Raw genomic sequence first — 21,494 nt, 5'->3', positions numbered from 1 at the left:
TATTCCCTGCCGAATTCCCCTCTTAGTCATCTCCTGCCATTGGTCAACAATTTCATATTTTTTAAACTTTTTTTTTTGTGCACTAGGCATTCCACTCTCGCATTTATGAACTCTTCAATTCTTGGAATTAGATTTGGGTAGATATTTTGAAATAATCAACTTGAGGTTCAAGGGCTGTAAACAAACAAAAAAGCCCCTGCCTCCAACACTATTGCAAATGTAATCTGTCACTGCACTGAAAAGAGCAGAAGAATTTGATACACCATTACTTCAGAATATGGAGAGGTTAAATAACTTGCTGTGTAGCTGGGAGGAAGTTGGTGACAAACCTTGTTGTAGAAAGCAGGATGATTTCCTTATTTTCATTCCCTAGCTGTAACCACTGCCCTATGTTTCCTGTAACTGATTCCCCCCGCCCTTTTTTACTGAAAATTTTTTTTTAAAGGTAAATTCATCTTCTGCTTTGAAACTTTTCAGAATCTGCTTATGAACTGCTTTCACTTTTATTGGATGAGTCATGAGTCAAAAGCTCTGTCCTGTAGTTCCACCATGAGTAATGCTTAGCATTTTCTTGGGTTCTCTTTTAGAAGACTATTAAATTAAAAGAAGAATCTGTTTTTTGATATCTTAATGGACAATTAGGTGGCTGGGTCTCAGAACTGATTTACATTTACCACTGCAGTAATTTAAATTTTTTCCTCCAATTTAAGGATGTCACTTTTTAACTTGCATGTATATGTTGCTGGTCATAGCTCTACATCTTTAAAGAAATAAAAACTTTTCAGTTTTGGGGAGTTCTGTACAAGTATTGATTCTGCTTTTGGGGACAGTTTTTCACTGAGGTCTGTATCGACAGTAGCTACAAAAGCTGGCCCGTGTACACAAGCTTCAAGTTACCTATGTGACATTCAAGTTGTGGTAATGAATACAGATAGTATGTGGCTTCAGGAATCCTACTCTTTCACCTGAGCACTGACTCACAGGTCATGGGCTGTTCCCCTGAAACCTCAGGGCTGAGTCTTGTCCAGATAACACGTATTTAAAGAAGAACTTACGTGCAGTCTCTACTGCTGGTGGGGCAGACTGTCTCCCTGACTGCTCAGATGGCAGATTCTTCCTCCTCTTGGATGCCAAGGTACTGGCACTTCAGTAGATGGGTATTGGCAATACCTAGCAAGTTATTTGATATGCCTGGCCCTCAAGTATTTACTCGTATAACATAAGTGTGATTGGCACAGGCAGTTCTTCGGATCCAGTTGATGTAAATGTTGGATTGTTGATAACATCTCTAAGCTTACGTACCCTGAAAATAATGGAAGCTATATTTACAGGTGGAATATATACTCTTTCCCCACGAGGGGTTAGGTACCTGTCTGTTCTCTTGCTGAGGCTGATTATTGGCTTTGGTTGCATTAGCAATATTGGGAGATGATGGGTGTTTAGAGATGAGCAGAGTTTTCTGAGGCTGATCATGGAAAATGGAGATGTATGAAACTCTTAAACATTAAATTCTCTCTAGAGATGATAGATGGGAAAATGCTGGTATTTTAATAGCAAAATGAGCTCTTAGGAGAGATTTGGAGTTTACTTGGCTACTCTTGCAAATGGGAGATGGTCTGTTCTACAGCCCACGTATCACAGGTAATAACAGAAACAAGCCCGAAGACTGAAGTTTTTGGGGCAGTGGATCAGCTCTGTGACCTCTGCTAAGTTTTGGTGCATTTGCACCTGAAATCATCAACACTAGATTTCTGGGAATGGAAGTTCAGGGAGAACTTTCACGCTTAAGGATTTCCTTGGTCTTACCAATTTCATGTGCCTGGAGGGTTAGTAGTGTACAGGCTTGCATTGGAAGGGAGTGAACAGACCGCTTTCCAAATGCGAATCTAATGTGTATCTGTCTGTCTGACTTTCAGCGAAGTATTAATGAGCAAGTTCTGTGGCATAGTCATAAATAACTGCAAGGCTCAAGCCAAAATTGTGGATAAAAAAACCCCCAAAGTCACAGTTATGTTTTTCTATGGGGAGGAAAAATAAAGTCTGGAATCTGAGCACTCCTAAGCCTAATGATTAGGAATTAATTGAATTTGGCTGCTAATAGGAAAAGCTTGGCTCTGCGACCTTTACTTCCAACTAATTCTGGTGTATGTGTCTCTACTTGTGCCATCACAAACTATTAGACCTCATGATAATAATGAGAAATATTTATCAAAACATTAGCCCTCTTCTGCAATGAGACTTGTACTGTTTAAAAGATAATTTTTCTCTGCTTTTGATATCACTTTTTAGAAAATCATGAGAAAAATAATACAGCCGTCCAGGAACAGACTAGGAAGTAGTTTATTGCATACTCAAAACTCGCCTGTCAGTTCCTTTTGTGTAATAGGTTACCAAATATCAGTTGAGGAGCACAGTCAGTTACTGTAGCTCACTTGATAGCTGTGAAGTTGCTGGACTCCAGTAACTTGCTATGTATCTGGGAGTTACCAATGAAAAAGAAGATAAGAGGCTATAACTTGTATACCTTCCAAATTTGGAGCTTTACTAAGTAAAAGTACTGTGACATGTAGATAGTCACTTTTTAAATCAAACTACACAGGTGTCTACTGAGCTACAATATTTGTAGGAATGGTAATGTGTAATACAGAGTTATGATGTATATTACTCAATATTGCTATAAGCTGATGGAGGATGTTGTGTTGACTCTACAGCATAGCTGAACTTTAAACAAAAGACAAAAACCAAAAGGCCTCGCACAAAGCCCTCTTTGCTCTACACTAATGTTTTTGTCCTTGTACTGAGTGTAAGTGGCAAACCCTGAGGGTCTGTCTTTCCCATTTGCACTGAATCCTAAGTCATGCAAACTTTTCACTGATGGACACGTTTCTGGAGAAGGGCATCCGGTTTTGTTCTGTCAGGATCAGTAATGTTATAAGATCTCAGGTGTAGCAGTTCTTCATATGTACATCCATCAACATCCAAACTTTACTTGCTAACAAACAATGCTTCTCTCCTTGAGTCTCTTCCTATTGTTTTGTTGCTTTCCTTCTTGGCCCTTCCATACTAGAACTTCAGCCTATGAATTGGGGGGGGGGGGGGCGCACAGAGAGGGATGTCAGATGTGAAGTAAACAACCAAACAAAAATCCCAACCAAACCAAAATCCCAAACCACAAAACCCCATGAAAACTGTGCCATTGCATCAGATAATACCATTTGAACTGTTTTTGCTTGTCCTTCCAGAGCTCTGCAGCCAGAGGCTCAGGAGTGTTCTTCACACAAAGACTGAGTGCAGCATGTTGACTAGTAGGCTTTGCACTTCTTGCTCCCTGCTGTTCCCCAGACACAACTTGATCTCTGGTGTAAATCTAATCTAATGTGTACAGGCTGCAGAGTGCCCCTGAGCCTTTTTTGCTAGGGATTTCTGGATGTGCTCTGGTCATGGGCCACCTGCCCCTGAGACACTGAGTATGGGAGTGATCTTACAGGGCGGTTCTGCCTCAAGTCCTGCTGGGGATTCCCTTTCTGCATTATTATTACAGCTTTTTGGCTCCTTCATGTTGTTTTGTGCAAAGGACAGAGGGAGAAGAAAATGTCTGATGATTGGATATTCTTTGGCAGTGGTTCAAAAATATAAATGCAGTATTTTCTCCTTAAAAAGAGAAAAAGCCCACTGCTGCTTTATTACTTGACCTTTATGAAGAATTCTAATGACTAGGCAACATAGTTCTGCTGACAGGCTGTCTGCAAGTGTTAACTGGAGTTATTAAAGGAAAAAAGCAAGAAGTAGAAACAACACTCAAATATTGCTGTAGGCTCAAATGTTCTTTTTTTGTGTGTGTGTGTATTAGTAATTTCACAAGTATACTCTGATTTTGTGGGGTTTTTTTGTTGTTGTTCAGCTTGTAGGAAGAAGTTTGTGTTTGTCTACTGCAATTGTCTCTATCTAGAAAAGACATGCTTAAAGGTAGAGACTGTAATTAGCATGAATATTGCCTAGTGAAGGAGAATCACTGTTCAGAGAGCTGGGATCCTTGAAAGTACATAGCTTAACCATAGTTGCTTTACATGTTCCTTGGTTTCTGTTGGCTCATCTTGCATGCTTGTCACTAAATTGGATTTCCTGTTCTTGTATTCTCTTGAGACACCTTATTAGCAGGCAATAACTTTAACATCTCCCATTTACTTTCTTCCATTTTAACTTTTCTATAGCTTTCTGATGTCCGTTTCTTTCTTTTCCCAATATGTAGAGGAAAGGGAAAAAAAGTTATAAATTTTAGTGATAGAAGTAGCCAGTTTATCAGTAATTCAAACAGAGAGGTGGTTCAATGACTAGAGAGAGCTATTCTTGTCCTTTTGTGTTTGTGTTAACTTTTAGGTAAATGTGTGTTTATCTGTAGTGGTCTAAAGCTGGTTTTAAGATTTTCAGAGTTATGACAAAGAAGAGCGATTGGATATTAACTCTGGAAAATGAAAAACTTAATGGCTGCTGGCAAATATCGTGAAAATACCACCACTGTTTACCATGTAATGCCTTGTGATACTCCGATAGAAACTTGGCTAGTGTAGGCTGTGACCTGAATTAATAATATTGTTTTGCTCATCTCTGTTAAAATGTCAGATTTTTTTGTTGTTTAAAGGAATATCAATGTAAGTAAAGATGCCTTTCAGACTGCCTGTCTGATGAACTGGAATGGATATTAAGTAAGATGAAATCTTTTCATTACAGAAAATGGGTTGTACACAGAGATGTGCAAAGATATTATTGTCATCTTTCCTTGCAGCGAGCTACTTGTGTGGGTCCTTATTCTTTTTCTTTCGTTGAAGTTGTTAAATATGATGTTATTGTCTTGTCTATGTACTTATTTACAGTATTGACCATTGGAATATTTGGTTTCAATTTGTACTTGCCTCATGTTTAACTTTGGGTAAATCACTTAATTTCTGTTTCTCTCTTACCTGCCTGGATAAGATGGTTTTCTTTTATCTCCTCATTTTAAGCTCCTTTTGGATTTTTTTTGATGTTTGTAGGGAAAATAATGAGTCTTAGCTGTAATTTCATTGCACTCAGAAGCCTCGTGTTAACAAATAACAAAACCATGATATTCTGTAGGCATTTCTTCTGAGCAGCATGGTACAGGCTTGTACAAGGTAAGGTGCAAAAATCTCCTCCATCTATTTTTTGTTGTGCCCCACACAAAGGTGAGTTGAAATAACAGCCCTTTTATTTCTGTTCTCCACACGGAGACTGGGAAGACACAAGATGCCACCTCCTGTTGAGGAGACAAGATGAAATCCTTCAGACTGGATGTTGTTTGCATGTGGCTGTGGTGTTGAGGGTAAATCGGACCACAGCAGGGGAATTTCACTTGAATTGATTTCTTGCCAATCAACGCAAACCTCTGACCTCTAATACAGATGTTGGGGGAAGTGTGGGGGAGCCCCCAACCCGGCCTCCGCTGCCCTTATTTTCAGGGACACCTGGGGGGCTGAGGTGGTGCTGGCAATCGTTTCCTCACGGTTCCCCTCCTGGTGGCCGCAGGCCCCTCGCAGTTCCCCTCATGGTGGCCGCAGACCCCTCCTCAGCTCAGCCCTGAAGCCGCTGCCCTGGCCGTGTGGTTTGGGCTGGGTCCTGCTGCTGGGCTTTTGCTTACCTCAGGGCCGGCTAGAACTGGTTCCAACCAGTGGGCTCCCCTCACAGCCTGGGGGGGGCGGCTCGGAGCCATGCCTGTGAGGTACTGAATTTACAGCTGGTATGTTCCCGATTGCCGCTTTATATTGAGGTGGGAAGCAGTGGGGGGAGAAAAAGGAAAAAAAAAAAACCAAAACCAAAAAAGGAGTGGGAGTTGTTCTTTGGTCTGATCGCAGCTGGGTGTCTCCAAAGAGAAAGGCCTCGTACACGTAGGGGCCATCGATGCAGGCGCTGCCATGGCTCAGGGCGATCCACAGTGAAGAGAGGTGGTCCGCAAACCAGGTGGTTAAAGCCTCTTTATCTGTTTCTTTCCTCAGAAATACTTTTGAAACCAAGAGGCCGTGACCAGCAGCAGGGATGCCCCTATGGTGAGTGTTCGAATTGAGGCTTTTGTTGGTGCACGTAATGTCAAATTGGCCGTTTGGTTTATTTTAAGAAGGGAGGAGGAAAGCACTATGCAGTCTGTCAGAAAGCAAGGGAAGTGTAAATACAGAGGAGTTGTACCTCTCGGCATTTTAAGGTAGCATTAATACAGCTCTGAGAACCAATAAACATTTTTATATGGTGATTGTTCTGCATCACATAAAAGATAAAATATAGCTCTGGAGTGCACCAACTTGCCACCTATTATTCAGTTCCTGAACCTCAAAAGCAAATTCTTTTCCAGCAAAACTGCCTCTAAAATGCTAATTGCTAGAAATGTGACCGCTAATCAGTTTGCTCCCATAACACTGCCATCTATATAAATAGGTGTGCATCTTCCAGAAGGGGAGATTTTAAAGACTTTCACTGATAAGATTTTAAAAAAGGATGCCAACTAAGTGATTAGCCCAGTGGCTTTTTGCCGAAAATAATTTTAAGGGGGGTGGTGGTGGAAAGGAAACCTTAAAATCCGTTATACCCTTCTCTATCTTCTTATATTGAATATTTTTATAATGTAGTCCATGATGATGTAAACTCCATCTTTCTAGAGATTTTATATCTAAATGGGAAAATTTGCTAAAGATACATCGTAAGAAAACTCATGCCTTGGCAAAAGGACTAACTGTAGTGCATGCAATGACAGATCTCTTCCATTCCTAATCTGTGTCGTGGAGAAAGCTGGATTACCTAGGTAACATGGGTCTATGTGTCCCCTCGCAGTGCAATCAGATCTTCTGGTTGCATTGCAGATATTCTAGTTAGTGTGTTTCCGTATGATCTGCTTGTTAAAATAAAGAAATGGAATGAGCAATCCAACATCTCTTGCTTTAAAAGCAGATTTTTGTGAAAAGCAGACTTTTGTGTTGTGGTTATCATGAAGAAAAAATTGTATATGCTCAAGGAGGGTATGCTGAAGACTCTAAAACCAGAAGGTGTATGAAGGAATCAAACTCTGTATGCAAATGCATGGGACTGGCTTCAGATTTCCCCCTCACAGCCCCCCACCCTGGTATTTGCAGTTGACAATGTTGCACTACTTGTGCTATCTTAACATCTACAAAGTAATGTCCCTTGTCTGTAATTTTCAGGATGATCTATCTGAACTGAGATAGATCTTCATCTGTTTCTCCTCTTCTGCCCCACCCCCACCGCCCCGTGTATTTCTAAGGTACTTTCTAAGGTATAGCTGTGTACAGTAAGGCTAAGATGAGAAAAACGCAGAACACAAGAAGTAGCACAGGCTTCAGTTTGCATGAATAGCTACACTAGATAGAGATATATATATACACACACCATACCCCCTTTTTATATACACGTATATATTATAATATATAAAAATACTAACATAATAGAAAGAATGTAAAATAATTTTAAAATAACAAAATATAAAATATTTTAGAAAAAATATTAAAATAATGTAGTTGGATATAATAATATAGTATATTTAAATGAATGTCAAATATATACTCTATTATGCAATATATATATTTTTATATGTATATATTCAAGGCCAGGTTGGATGAGGCTTTGAGCAACCTGATCTAGTGAAAAGTATCCCTACCCAACCCCAGGGGGGTTGGAACTGTAGATGATCTTTAAGGTCCCTTCCAACTCAAACCATTCTATGATATATAAAAAGGAGTATTGTCAAAGATAAAGACTTGTTTAAAATGAGATCATCTCTGCAGAAAATAGAGAGAAAAGATGGGAAGAAGTATGCATTAAAAATAAAACCCTGTGTGAGCGAAAATGTATTTATGCTTCAGATTGTACTTGAAGTGTAAGGCATAAACTACTCAGCAGTGTTTCCCCTTTGATTATTGGTTCTGTAAGAGCAGCTGTCATGAATGAATGCTGCAGGTAGCACCTGTTCCCATCTCCCCTTTTCTAGTTTTAATTTTGCATTCTGGGAGTGTGGTACATACATCTGTGTATATGATCACATGCTAATACAACCCATTTTAATGCTTCATTTGAAGGACTCTTCATTATTTCTTGCTCCTGGCTTTATGGCTGCTTAGATTTGGGACACCCAGCTTAATTCTGAGTTGGCTTTTACTATTGTAATTAATTCATATCTATATAAACCTGTTATAATGCAAAATGACAATGGGATCCTGAGTCCTTAAATGGTTAGTGTGGAAAAACTTCTGATGGACCAAATGTGTTGCTGAAGGACAGAGTGTATGTATTTACATTCTGACCTATCACATAAATGCTGTCAGAATTTTGCTCTTAACTTGATTTGTGGCATTCCATTAACAGTTATTCTGTGTACCAGGAGAATAATAATTAATGATTCCCAGACTCCCAGAATTGCAACATAAGGACAGGCACTGTTTGGCAGAACAGAGATTGTACTTTACTACAGACAGGAACTGTTCATATTAATCAAGTGATATTTAGTCTGAAATGACTTTTAGCTAGTGACTTCTTATTCTCAGGTTAACCATATTACTTACACGTAACATGCTCTTCTAATTCTGATGATTATTAATAATCAAAGTCTAGATGCATGGATTTCCATCTTTCAGAAAGAGAAATTGTGCTCTTGATTGACCTTATTTTAAGATGTCTTTAGTGTTGAAATTACCAAGTTAGGGTTTAGAAATGGGGTGGTGAAAGTTTATGGATTTGCTCTTTGATTTAAGCTTTTACAAGGCTGGACACACGTGCAGTGAATGAGTTAAAAAATGTGAAATTAATTGTATGAGTTTCAGGGCTTAGTTATTTAGGACATAATTTTGTGATGGAGAACTTTTTCAGGGCCATCAGTAGTAGGAGTAAATGAGTCACACTTATTTTACCTTGAATACATGCTATTACTGTGATACTTTTCGACAAGGATGTGTTTTTAACAGAATCCTGACTGCTAAAATCCTCCTAATTTCTAGCTTGTTAAATATAAGCTAACATGTTGAATGATGGTGAGGAAATTTAAATTGGGAGATTTTACAAGATGTTATTTCTGCTAGGAAAACAAATTGCATCTTTTGTAGGATGCTAAAAAGCCATGTTGCACTGTAGAAGCTGCTCTCCAATGCTAAACAGACTTGGGCAACAGGAGGCTCCCAGCAGGGAGTTCCTGTAAGACAGGAGCTGACTGCTGGTGTGGAACCAGTGGTTTAACAGCTCCCAGCTGCATTGCTGTGCTAGCGGGGCATTGCAAAGGTTTCACAGGTGCTGCCAAGCCTGGTGTAACTTAGGATGAGGCTCCTCCTTCTTTAACTTGTGGGTGGGCTAGTTTGACGGGTTTTTAAGCTCTTTTTAGTTCTCTGTCAGTTGCTAGCATTAGGGCCTGGTGCTTGTATATGAGCAAGTTCCCCCTTCCTGGTGGTGTGGTTTTTTTGTTTGTTTGTTTGTTTTGGGGGGGGGGGGGGGGGTTGGCCATGAAGGTCACATCGTCTGCTGATACTGCTTTTTCTGTGAGCAATGCTTATGTGCTGTTTCAGGTGTGATGCTTTGTTTTCTTGTGTAGTAGTTCTTTGAAAGAAGCTTTTGGCTGACTGTCTTTGGGAATGAAATGTGGTTTGTGGTCTGCTTATCTACATCTATCCACTAAACATGGGGAAATAACATCCTGAAATCTAATTCAGTATTGATGTGACAAAGAGAAAGATGAAGGACACAATCAGAGACTGCTGCCTTAAATACATCTAATTCCACATGCTGCTATCTACCAGAAAAATTTAATCAATTATAAGTCATTATAATTGTGATACAACTCTATGTGCAGCCATTTATTTATGTAAAATCCTATGTAAGGTATTAAAAAACTGGCCTTATTGTGTGTCGAAGAACGACAATTTTATTACTTCAACCTAAGTGGCACTCAGGATTGTAGCGAAATGACCAGTATTGCAAACTACAAGTACTGTTATTTTTTTGGTGCGAGTTTACCTAGACAGCATCTCTGACCAGCTGTGTGCCTGATCAGTGGCCACTGAAACCAGTGGAAAAAAGCCATTAGCCTCTCCTGTGCAACTCTGCTAATGTTGCCTCTTAGTATGTATATATTTTATAAATGTGAGTGTGTGTGTGTGTATATACATATGCATAGAATCATTTAGGTTGGAAAAGACCTTCAAGATCATCGAGTCCAACCATCAACCATGCCCACTAAACCGCGTCCTGAAGTGCCTTGTCTATGCGCTTTTTGAATACCTCCAGGGATGGTGACTCAACCATTTCCCTGGGCAGAACGTATATACAAACCATATATATGTTTTTATGAAATTTAAAGTCAGAGGGGCATCTTTTAAATGGTCATTAGGAGAAAGGTCTCTGACTTGAGGCACTGTTTCAGATATGTAGCTCTGCTTGCTACAACACTGTCTCCACCATCTGTAAGGAAGCAGCTAGCGGGAAGGATTGAGACGTGGGCGTATGCTTACAGTTTGTGTACCCTTGAGCACGTGTGCTTATGTGCGTGCCACCTGTTTTAGTTGCATATAGTCATTGTGTGAGAGGTATTGAACTTCTTGGTGTTTCTGCAGAGAGACTCAGACAGCAGCTACAGCAGAGGCTCTGCACATTGCCCTACCCGTGTTTCAGTCCCTCAAAGAAAAAGCCTTGAAGAGGTTTTCATGGTTTTCATGTGTGTTTGTTAGTAACAGTGTGTCTCTGTTCTTCCATGTCTGTTGTCCTGTATTTGCCAGACTAAAGAAAACTTTGACCCCAAGGAGGATGTTTTTTGTAGAAGATGAAATACTTGATACTTTGAAAGCTTCTTGCTTTGACTTGGTGATGCTTAGGGTGCTATAGTAGGAGACTTTCCTTTTAGAATGCTGACTAGAGCTCAACACTGTGTTGTGGCCTTTAATAAAAAGCAGCATCAACTAAATAGAAGGATTCATCAGTCCTGTCATGGTCTTTACTAGGAAGTACAGTTGTCTTGGTCTTACTTGGAAAAGTGAATGAGAAGACTGAAAACTGAACGTCTGCCATTGAGCACCGTAATTGCCCAGAGCATGGAGGAGCATTCTGAGCAGGACCAGAAGCCTGTACTGTATCAGGCACTGGGTCTTCAACCCCCCTTGTAGTCATGGGTGTAGGTGGGCTAGTGTGGTACTTTACTGTCCTGGGGGTACAGCTGGTCCTCTGGCAGACTGCCAGGTGTTTGGGGAGAGCATTTCCTCATGTTGTCAACGTTAACTTGGGCTTAAAGATTTGAGCTAATATCTAATCGTAGTCCTGAGACAGACTGTTTGGTTAAGATAGTGGTGTGTCATTTTGTTATTGTTCCTGGAGCATAAGTGACCTCTAAGTAGGAGTTGATCATGTTTTTAAAGGCTCTCACCCATAATATAAATGTGTGTTTTGTGGGAAGACAACGTATAAAAAGCTGCATTCTTGTCAGGTTTCTAATTTATAGGGAACAATGACATGCAATAATCTAATTTATGTCTGTGTACATTATGTCACTGATCACAAGTAATGAGTACAAGCAGATGCTTTGATTTGTATGTGTAGAAATTGTTAGTGGGCTGAGGTAATGGTGAAATAGCTTTAGCTTGCCAGAGGAAAGCTGTTGATTCTGTGCTGGTAGCATACAAAAGTAAATCTTGTGCCTAAAGCTGAGCAGAAAGAGATAGCTAGTGTTGATGAAGTCTGTACTTCTGCAGGCCGAAATACTATTTTCTCAATCCTTTACATGATAGGATTTAGGAGAGGAAACTTCATCTTGGAGATTAAAGTTTTATGCTGATGTGTTCATCTTTGATTAAGGGTATCTCCTCCAAATGAAGATAGTGATAATCATGATAAGTGGCTATTTTCAGTAAATCTGATCATATGATTATCTGTATTTGGTGATCTTAAAAGTCTTTGACAAAGAGACCAAAAATTCTATTAGTAAAAAGAAATTAAGATAGCTGATTTTTTCCAGTTGTTAGTGAAGTCTGTGCATCATATGCTAAATGCTTTAAAAAAACCAACAACAGTAAGCTTGTTTTTCAAATCTTGGTGTGTCATGGGAGCAGGATACATACAAATATTTTCATACTTGGGCATATAAATTTTCAGGCACAGTCTATCAAATGTCTGCAATCTTTTTAAATTCTCCCATATTTCACTGTACTCCTTTATTAGATGCATGGACTAAGAAGTTTGTTTGTTATTTCCAGGAAAATTTGGGTAGGGAGGAACACAGGATGACACCATTACCAAAGCAATCTGGTGCTAATATTGGACAGGGCATGTGAATGCATTACTTCGGTTGTAATACTTTTATGTACTCAGGACAATGTTTGTGGGATCTTGGGAAAAAAACAAGGACATGCATTAGCAATGAAATTAGTTTGCTAGGAAGGACTCTGAGGACCACTCTGTGTCAATTAAGAGCAATTTGGAGTGGCAAATATCTTAAATGCTGGCTGACTCAGCTTGCAGAATGTAGCCAATAACCAAATGGCAGAATTTCACAAGTGGCTACATCAAAACCTTTGTCTCAGTTGATGACACAAACAACATTAATTTCCTGTGTAAAGTATTTTCTCCAAGAGTGAAATCCACCGATCCCAGGTTTTTCTTCACATCTAAGAAAGTATCGTTTCCCCACTGTTCCTGTCTCCTCCTCCACATTCATTCATCTCCTCGTTATTAAGTCACAGATTAATCTTTTCCTTCAAATATTTTGCATTAGTTTTCCTCTAGCCATGTGGGTGAGTGGGAATGACTTAACCTTTTTTGGTGCGATACATTGTCTCTGGCTTTTGTTGAGAATACTTATTGATCTATGGTAGGTAATGCCCTAATGTGAGATGGGGCTAATTAAGAGAAGAAGAAGACAGGCAGCACCCCTCCTTTTTGTGAAAATGAGGAGGCTGTCTTTCTCCTTCTCTCTTGCCTCTTTCTAGTACAACAGTATTTGGATGTGTCTCTTAGTCACCAGGTATAAAGGAAAAACATGGAGGAAAAAAGATGTGTACAGCATTTCAAACTGATAGAAAAATGAAGTCATTTAACATGGAAGGATCCAATACTTCAGTAAGTTAGACATCAAGGGCCTTTCTGTAAATGTAGTGCTAAATGATCCTGAAATCGTATGCACATACGCTTGCTTTCTGTTGCAATCTTTCTCTCAATAACATGAAGAATTACAATTATACTAAACCAATTTCGTCTAGAGTTCAAGCTAATTCAAAATAAACAAGGCTAAATAATAACTCAATATTAACTCAGAAATGTTCAACCCAGATGGCTCTGACCTGTGCAGTAGTCCAGGAATATGCAAACCCCATGTTGCTTATGCCATGAAATTTACTTGACGGCCTTGGTTATTGGCTGGAGTTATGTGGTAGCCTTTTGAATTGTTTTTGAGTTAGCTCCACAGATCAGTAGGAGAACGTCATGTCACCCTGGACTGAAGAGGCCTGAGTTTCCCTAGGTTTACTAAATGACTGTTTGTTTTCTTTCTAGAGTCCAGCCTATGGGGAAGTGCACATAAGAATAAGATAAATATGGCTTTTAAGGGCGAGGACCACTCAGATTCCCTTCCGTTACCTGTTCAGCGGTAAGTGGTGCACTCTGTCATCCAGACTTGAGTGATTCAATGTCTCTAAGGCTGCAGCTGCACTTTCCTTTGAGGATCCAAAGACACTTAAAAACTTATTTTTAAACTCAGTTTTAGGTAAAGTTCACACAGTATGTTGAGAATGAATGTGGAAATCTGATGTGGAAATGATGCATTTCTCAAAGCATTTGCAACTTTGTATACCTGAAGTCTGGTAAATCATGACAGTGACTATGCAGTCATCATTTTAAATGGATGAACATGTTTGCAGTAGAGATGTGACAGTGTTTACTGGATCAGTTCTTTGTCATAATGGAAATCACTGGAACTCGCTGCACTCTGTGAAGACTGCTAAAAACTAGAAATATAAATTTCTTTAACCTGGTTGACTTTCTTCAGGTGTAGCTATCGTAATGATACGAAGGTTATAGTATAATCTCTCCAGTCCGTGGTGCCCTGGTGGGACTGGAGACATTGGTGACTCTACTAATCAACAAGTTTTTAAAATCTGGCTGTTGGTTGGCATCTAGTAGCTGTATCTGCATAGCATACTTTCACTTCTAGCATAATGGAGGTTCCATGAAAAGAAAAAAAATGAATAATGAATACAATAACCTTCTGCATTCTCATTGAACTACAGTCTTGATATGTGGCACAAGTGATTTTTTTGGGGGAGGGGGTGGTGGTGGTGGTGTGGTGTGTGTGTGCTGCTGAATCCAGGAATAAAATCAGAAATAAAAAGGATTGAAATTTCAGTCTTTCTCCTAGTCTTCTTTCTCCAGGTCAGATTGTAATTCTTTGTTGTAGTTAACTGGCTGCTGACATGCAATCTCAAAATGTGATGCTTTTCTTCATAAGAAATTTGATATTTTTCTACCTTTCCCTGGTTGAGTCTTCTAGCAGATACTTTGGTAATGCTGTTAAACTCACAGTCACAGTAAGACCATATGAGTATATTGTCTTCTGGAAAAAATACCATGTGGAGGAACATAGTTTGGGTATTCTAGGTGCCAAAGTAACTGGTACTGTTTGTTAGATTCTAGCCAAAACTTGCTTTGGAATTCAGTGAGTCCTAGAAGCCCTGAATAGCCAAGCATGGAGTGGGCTGGTATAAACAGCAATGAGGTGTCCTGTATTACTTACTAGTTTAATTTTCTTTCATGGGATGGAGCCATGGAATATAACTTCAGATGCACACAGCACTGAAAACAGACTACTGACTTTGCTATGGAAATGCTCAGGCTAACCCAATGGTCAGATAAGGTGTCAGACATCCAGGTTAATTGCTTGGTGATAACTAATGGGTTCCAGAAGCTGAATCCTGGATCAAAAGTCAAAGAAGTTGTTAAAGCCAGCTGCTATGCCAAGAACTTAGATTGCAAAATGGGCCAGTGAAGCCTCTTATTGTAGTAGAAAACTAGCTGCAAGCAGAACCAAAGGCAGTAGGTCCTATGGATGGCTGATCCAGGTTGATGGTGGCAAGTTTTGTTTGCCAACACCTAAATGGGGAAATTGGCTGCAAACTCGCTAAGCTAGTGACTGGAAATGTGGAATAGGAATATTGCATGCACCACTCAAAGGTAACAGCAGCACAGAACTGAAGAGCACTGAATTTTGTAGGCTGGAGATTTCTGGAAAAGGAAACTGCCTGCAGGTCAGTTCTACTGCATTCAGGGAAGCAGAACTCTGCCGTGCTATGTGAGCAAAACCATGCCACCTTACACTGTCTCTGCACTACAATGTACCTTGGCACAAGAAGTGATCTGCAGAAGTCCCACGTAGCAAGCACTATGTTCTGGCAAACAGCTTGGCTCAGCAGGGCAATGCTATACAGAGAAATTTAAAAATAAATACTTTCCCCCACCCCAAATAAAATATGACGCTCTTAATTTCTGTGTTTATTTTGAAAGGGAATCTTTTTTCCTTTTGATGAGGGTTATTTCAGAGAAAGCCCATGTAACAAGATAGGCAGACTGAAGTTACCAGTTGTCAGACAGGTGAAGGGCACAGGGAAGACGAACTGAAAATGAGGAAACATGTTTTTACCCTAAGAATTTACAGAAAAAACCCAGTATGGACTAGATCAATAACGTCCAGGAGCTGTACAAAATGCTGTTCTTGATGATTTTTTTTAAACACTCAACATAATAGCTTTTTCCAAAGAAATGGAATTTATGTGAGATTGAATTGTTTCTCTGGGTTGGAGAAAGGAGTGATATGGATCCTATAGGGAGTTTAAAAGGATTAAGTCAGGTTTCAAAATAACTAACAAGATTCAAGTATTATTTATTGTTTATTGTTGATGTAACCAAGCCTAGGGTGTAAGCCTGTCTCAGGATTCCAGTTCATGCTCCTGCTTTTTGTGAGGGGGACTTGAATTAATTTGAAGGCATGCACTGTTCTGTCCTGTCACAGGGAAAAGGTAACACAAACCCAACTGAGGTTAGTCCTGTGGAGCACCACAACCATGTCTTGCTTTATGTTTAGGTCCGAATCTTTCAGAAGTAAAAGCAGACACATCCCCAAGCAAGAATATCTGTCTCCATAGCAAAAGTGTACCATGCACATACAAACTGATTCCAAGTGTTTCCACAGCAGCCATTAAAGTCAACAGGTATCTTGGCTGCATAAGGAATTTAGAACTGGGGCCTTAAACCAAGTCTCTATGCTGCATGCATTGTTGTTTACGCTATTGTCTCCCCTCAGATTTTGTGGGAAAACACAGCTTGTATCGGAAAGTCTCTAGAGTATTGAGCCACTATGCTAGTGGTTTTCTAACATACTGTCAGACCTACTTTCTCTAATTGACATCCAGAGTGCTACGGATACGATATTTAAAACTAGAGAGTATCCTGAGGTAAAAACCCAAGTTATTGTTACAGAAACTTTATTTTCTGTTTCAAAGAGTTAGGAATTTACAATTAGTGACAGTTTTGTCCCTTAGGAGAGAAAATGGTTGGAATTGGATCACTTTTATAAAGAATTGTTCTAGTGACTCTCCAAAAACTGTCAGTAGTCCTACATAAAGCACTTCACAGGACCATAAAAAAATAATCTGTTGCCATGAGTGATGGCCAGTTCACTATAGCAGGTGAAAGGTATATATATTCCTTAGAGATGCATATATTCTCATTCTGTAGGAGGATTGTTTTATTATAGCTTTTGAAAAATGTCATGACCCTTTCCTCACATCTTTCTATTGGTATTGGTTTTCCATATTTCTGGTGAGCTTTTCCAGATGGGAAAGGCAATGTAAAAGGAGCGGCATTTCTCTTCTGTCCCTGGCCCCCCCTCCTGTATAATGAAAAATCATTGGCCTTTTTGTTTTCTTTAAGTTAAAATTGTAACTTACAGCTTTTTTCATTGTTGTCATGGTTTTTTGTAGTTTTCATATTGGATAGTAAACTAAACATTTGGAGTGCTGAATCTGGAGTCATTCAGCTAAAGAAAGAGTACTCATAACAAAAAGTGAAATAGGACACTTCTTGCTTCTCAGATTATATGTTCAGTTCGGTGTTGCAATTGTGAGAAATACAGTATGATTAGACATATTTTTTAAAAAGGAATAAAGTAAGGTCTTATGTGGAAATCAGGTAAAACACCATCACCACCACCAAAAAACCCCCTCAAACAAAACCAATGAAACAAACAACCCAGCCTTGCCCATCCCCCCCTCCCCAATCTTGCTGAAAGATGTTGAAATTTGGGCTATATATCTCAGAGGTATTCTTGAAAATGAAGTGGGGGTTGGAATAGAGAGAATTTGTCTTCCTGATCTTCAGAAATGCAATACTGCTGGATTATTTAATACATTGTCTAAACATCCTTATAGCTTCAACAATGAAAGATGATACTGGAGGTTATAATTTCAACTTGCATACAAAAAAAGGGCAATACTGATTATTTAAAGTTTTGTTTGTTTGTTTGCTTATAAAAGGTCAATACTTTGAATATGAAGACCAGGAAGATAAACCTAGTAGATGTCTATATTTCATTTCTTTTTCCTGGCTTTAATAATATTATGATGTTGTGTTCTGGTGGAAGTTTACATAATCATTGGAATATAGATATGAATTCTTATCGCTGCTTCAGATGAAGGACGTGAGGCAGAGAAAGTAGACAAGCCTTTCAAATCTAGGTAGTTGTGGTTATGCCATTTGTAGCATTTCATCTCTCAAAATCACTTCCTTGATTTGATACCCGAAAGCTGGAAAAATTTGCCATAAGAGACTTCTGTGGCAGAGCCAAAAATAGAATCCAGGCTTCCTGTCTCCTAGTTCTTAACCAAAAGACAGTCTTTCCTCCTTTTGTTACTTTCTTCCTTTTTTTGTTGAACTAAAGATCTGAGTCCTGTGAAAGAACAATATGAATAAGGTCATGTCATGCATATTTATAGCCTTGCATTGCTCTTTAAAATGTACTGTGTATCTGCAGGTGTTCTGGTAACTTCTCTAGAGGATCTGCTTAGGTGTCCTGTTACATAAATTAAGATTAACATGCCCTCTACTATTAAGAATATCAGTGTTAGTGTATCTATCAGCTCTTAATAAATCTGGATTTCTTCCAGTATGCTTTTGGGTTTTTTTAGCCTATTGTTTGTTTATTTTTTTTTCTTGCAGTGCTATTTTTGTATGTGTGCATGGTAGGTAATGTGGTAGGTGGAGATCTGTTCACTGTGCATGCATGCTCTCTCTGCTGAAAGAAACTGTACAGGCTGTAGCGACTACCTGATCTGTACATTATGTAAGATATGATGGAAGTTACTGAAGGATGGAGATTCATAAAATGACTTGAAGAAAAAAATCCTGTTATAGGCACAACTTTAAAATGGAAGCAAGAACATCGTTAATGTGAGAAAAATATGCCTTTTAAGTCCAGGTAGGAATGTAATTATCTTGCCCCAAACTCAGGTTTGCTGAAATAAATGGAGTAGTTAAAAAAACGAACAAAACCCCCCAAACCCAGGAGTTGCTATTTGCCAGTGTCATACACAAAAATCGGTGTGTTCTTTAAGTTCAGATTTGAAACCTTTTCCGAAGTAATAATTTGTGCTGAGGAATGTGCTTCTCTAACATTCAGCAAGAGCAGGGCTTTAGAAAGCCCCCACATAGCTGAGATAGCAATATAGCAACAGAACTATTGCAAGGCCCACACCGTGATGGCCCTTGAATAAACAGTAGCTTAAGGTACAGAGAGCTAAAGTGGAGAAGATGCCAAATCTCATGGTATAAAAATTTGAGGTCAGCTTTGGCTTGGTTATGAGAAAAAAATACTGTTCTGTGTCTGTATTTCCTTGTCTAACTATGTATAAAGACAGATGAAATTGATATTTGGAAACTTGTAATGTGTTTGTCCCCTTGGATCCAGAGGAACTGAGGATAATTGGGTGTAGGGGGTGTTAAAGGGTGAGGACTTGCAGTGAAAGAAGAATTTGTTGATTAGGTTCAAAATCCAAGGACAATACTGAAGGATTTAAGGAATGCACAGTGAGAGAGACCCCGAAACTTTATTTTCTCAGCAAATGATATGAACTGGAATACTACCTCACTGCAGACTGTAGAGAATTCTGGGTGAATTGTCATCCAGAGGGACCTTGACAAGCTAGAGAGGTGGGTCTGTGTGAACCTCAAAGTTCAACAAGGTGAAGTGCAAGGTCCTGCACCTGGGTCAGGGCAATCCCAAACATGGATACAGGCTGGGTGATGAGTGGATTGAGAGCAGCCCTGTGGAGAAGGACTTAGGGCTGTTGGTGGATGAAAAACTAAATATTGAGCTGGCAATGTGTGCTCGCAGCCCATAAAACCAATCCTATCCTGGGCTGCATCAAAAGTGTGGCTAGCAAGTCCAGGGAGGTTATTCTCCCCCTCTACTCTGCTCTCGTGAGACCCCACCTGGAGTTCTGCATCCAGCTCTGGGGCCCCCAGCATAAGAAAGACATGGACCTGCTCGAGTGAGTCAAGACAAGGGTCCCAAAGATGATCAGGGGGCTGGCGCACCTCCCCTGTGAGGACAGGCTGAGAGAGTTGGGCTTGTTTAAGCCTAGAGAAGGGAAGGCTCCAGGGAGACCTTTTAGCAGCCTTCCAATACTTAAAGGGGTCTACAGAAAAGATGGGGAGGGACTCTTTATCAGGGAGTGCAGTGATAGGATGAGGGGTAATGGTTTTAATCTACCCTCTTTCAGTTTTGGATTAGATATTAGGAAGAAATTCTTTACTGTGAGGGTGGTGAGGCACTGGAACAGGTTGCCCAGAGAAGTTGTGGATGCCCCATCCCTGGCAGTGTTCAAGGCCAGGCTGGATGGGGCTTTGAGCAACCTGGTCCAGTGGAATGTGTCCCTGCCTATCGCAGGGGGGCTGAAACTAGATCATCTTTAAGGTCCCTTCGAACCCAAACCATTCTATGATTCTAGGAATTGTTCAAAATAACTTGCATGTTTTTACTAAGCAAACAGAAAGCAAACACTTCTAAGGCTACCTCCGGAGCTCTAGGACCAATGTCCTCCATCTATGAAGTGCTGGGCACCATGTTCTCTTTCACAACTTTGCTAAGTACTTTGTTGCTTGCCCAGTGGAGAATGAGGTGTTGATTGAAATGATGCTAAAACCTTTATGAAACTGGAAGAAAAAAATCAATTGTTTATATTTGGGATTAACTGATATTTTGACATATAATATTTGCCAAAAGTTGAAAGTTGAGACTTGAAATAGAAGCAAGAGAAATGCAGAAACTGCATTAATTCTACTTGTTTCTCTGCCAAATCAGGATGATAAACATGTAGAACTTTATGAAACATATGGATGTATGAGATGAAAAATATGAAAGTCTATAATGGATTATATTTTTTTATAATGGAAATTGCATTCCTCATCCAAAAAAGCCTCAACACTTGACAAAATATTCCTAGTAAGGAAGATGTGTTTTAAAAAAAAACCACAAAACTTTGTGAAGTAAGATGCATTTCTACCTGTTCAGGAGCTGAATTATTTCAAGGACTATTCACATCAGATTTTACTTCTAGAGCTTTATCTGGCGTCTGCACAGCTGAGAAAGAGGGGTGTGTTGGGTTTGCATGGCAAGGTTTTGGTAGCTGGGGGGGCTATAGGGGTGGCTGCTGTGAGAAGCTGCTTAGAAGCTTCCCCCTTGTCCGACAGAGTCAATGCCAGCCGGCTCCAAGATTGGCTCGGCCTTGGCCAGCAGCGGGTCCATCAAGACAGTTGATAGTGCCTCTGGGATAACATATTTAAGAAGGGAAAAAAAGTTGCTCTGGCACAGAAACTGCAGCCAGAGAGAGGAGTGAGAATATGTGAGAGAACTCTGCAGACCCCCAGGTCAGTGAAGGAGGAGGGGGAGGAGGCGTTCCAGGCGCCGGAGCAGAGATTCCCCTGCAGCCTGTGGGGAAGACCACGGTGAGGCAGGCTGTCCCCCTGCAGCCCAGGGAGGTCCACGGGGGAGCAGATCTCCACCTGCAGCCCGGGGAGGACCCCATGCCAGAGCAGGTGGGTGCCCGAAGGAGGCTGTGACCCTGTGGGAAGCCCGTGCTGGAGCAGGCTCGTGGCAGGACCTGCAGATCTGTGGAGAGAGGAGCGCAGGCTGGAGCAGGTTTGCTGGCAGGAGTTGTGACCCTGCGGGGGACCCACACTGGAGCAGTCTGTGCCTGAAGGACTGCACCCCGTGGAAGGGACCCACGCTGGAGCAGTTCGTGAAGAACTGCGCCCTGTGGGAAGGACCCACGTTGGAGAAGTTCGTGGAGGACTGTCTCCTGTAGGAGGGACCCCATGCTGGAGCAGGGGGAACAGTGTGAGGAGTCCTGCCCCTGAGGAGGAAGGAGCGGCAGAGACACTGTGTGAGGAACTGACCCCAACCCCTG

General features: G+C 40.4%; 1 protein-coding gene across 4 annotated transcripts in view; it reads left to right on the top strand.

The window, feature by feature from the left end:
- The window catches only part of INSC (INSC spindle orientation adaptor protein), a 150,301-nt gene that overhangs the window by 29,982 nt on the left and 98,825 nt on the right, over nt 1-21,494 (top strand). For 3 of the 4 annotated variants that reach the window (XM_069803762.1, XM_069803764.1, XM_069803763.1), the window contains exon 2: nt 13,534-13,627. In XM_069803762.1, the coding sequence (XP_069659863.1) occupies nt 13,575-13,627 (53 nt within the window). In that variant the 5' untranslated portion in view covers nt 13,534-13,574. Of the gene's footprint in view, nt 1-5,992; nt 6,094-13,533; nt 13,628-21,494 lie in introns of those variants that run through there. The other variant, XM_069803761.1, reaches the window with a different exon arrangement.

The sequence above is a fragment of the Haliaeetus albicilla genome, chromosome 16 (assembly GCF_947461875.1).
Source record: "Haliaeetus albicilla chromosome 16, bHalAlb1.1, whole genome shotgun sequence".
Classification (NCBI taxonomy): Eukaryota; Metazoa; Chordata; class Aves; order Accipitriformes; family Accipitridae; genus Haliaeetus; species Haliaeetus albicilla.
Note: the sequence above shows the minus strand (reverse complement) of the source record. Positions and strands in the feature narration are given on the sequence as shown.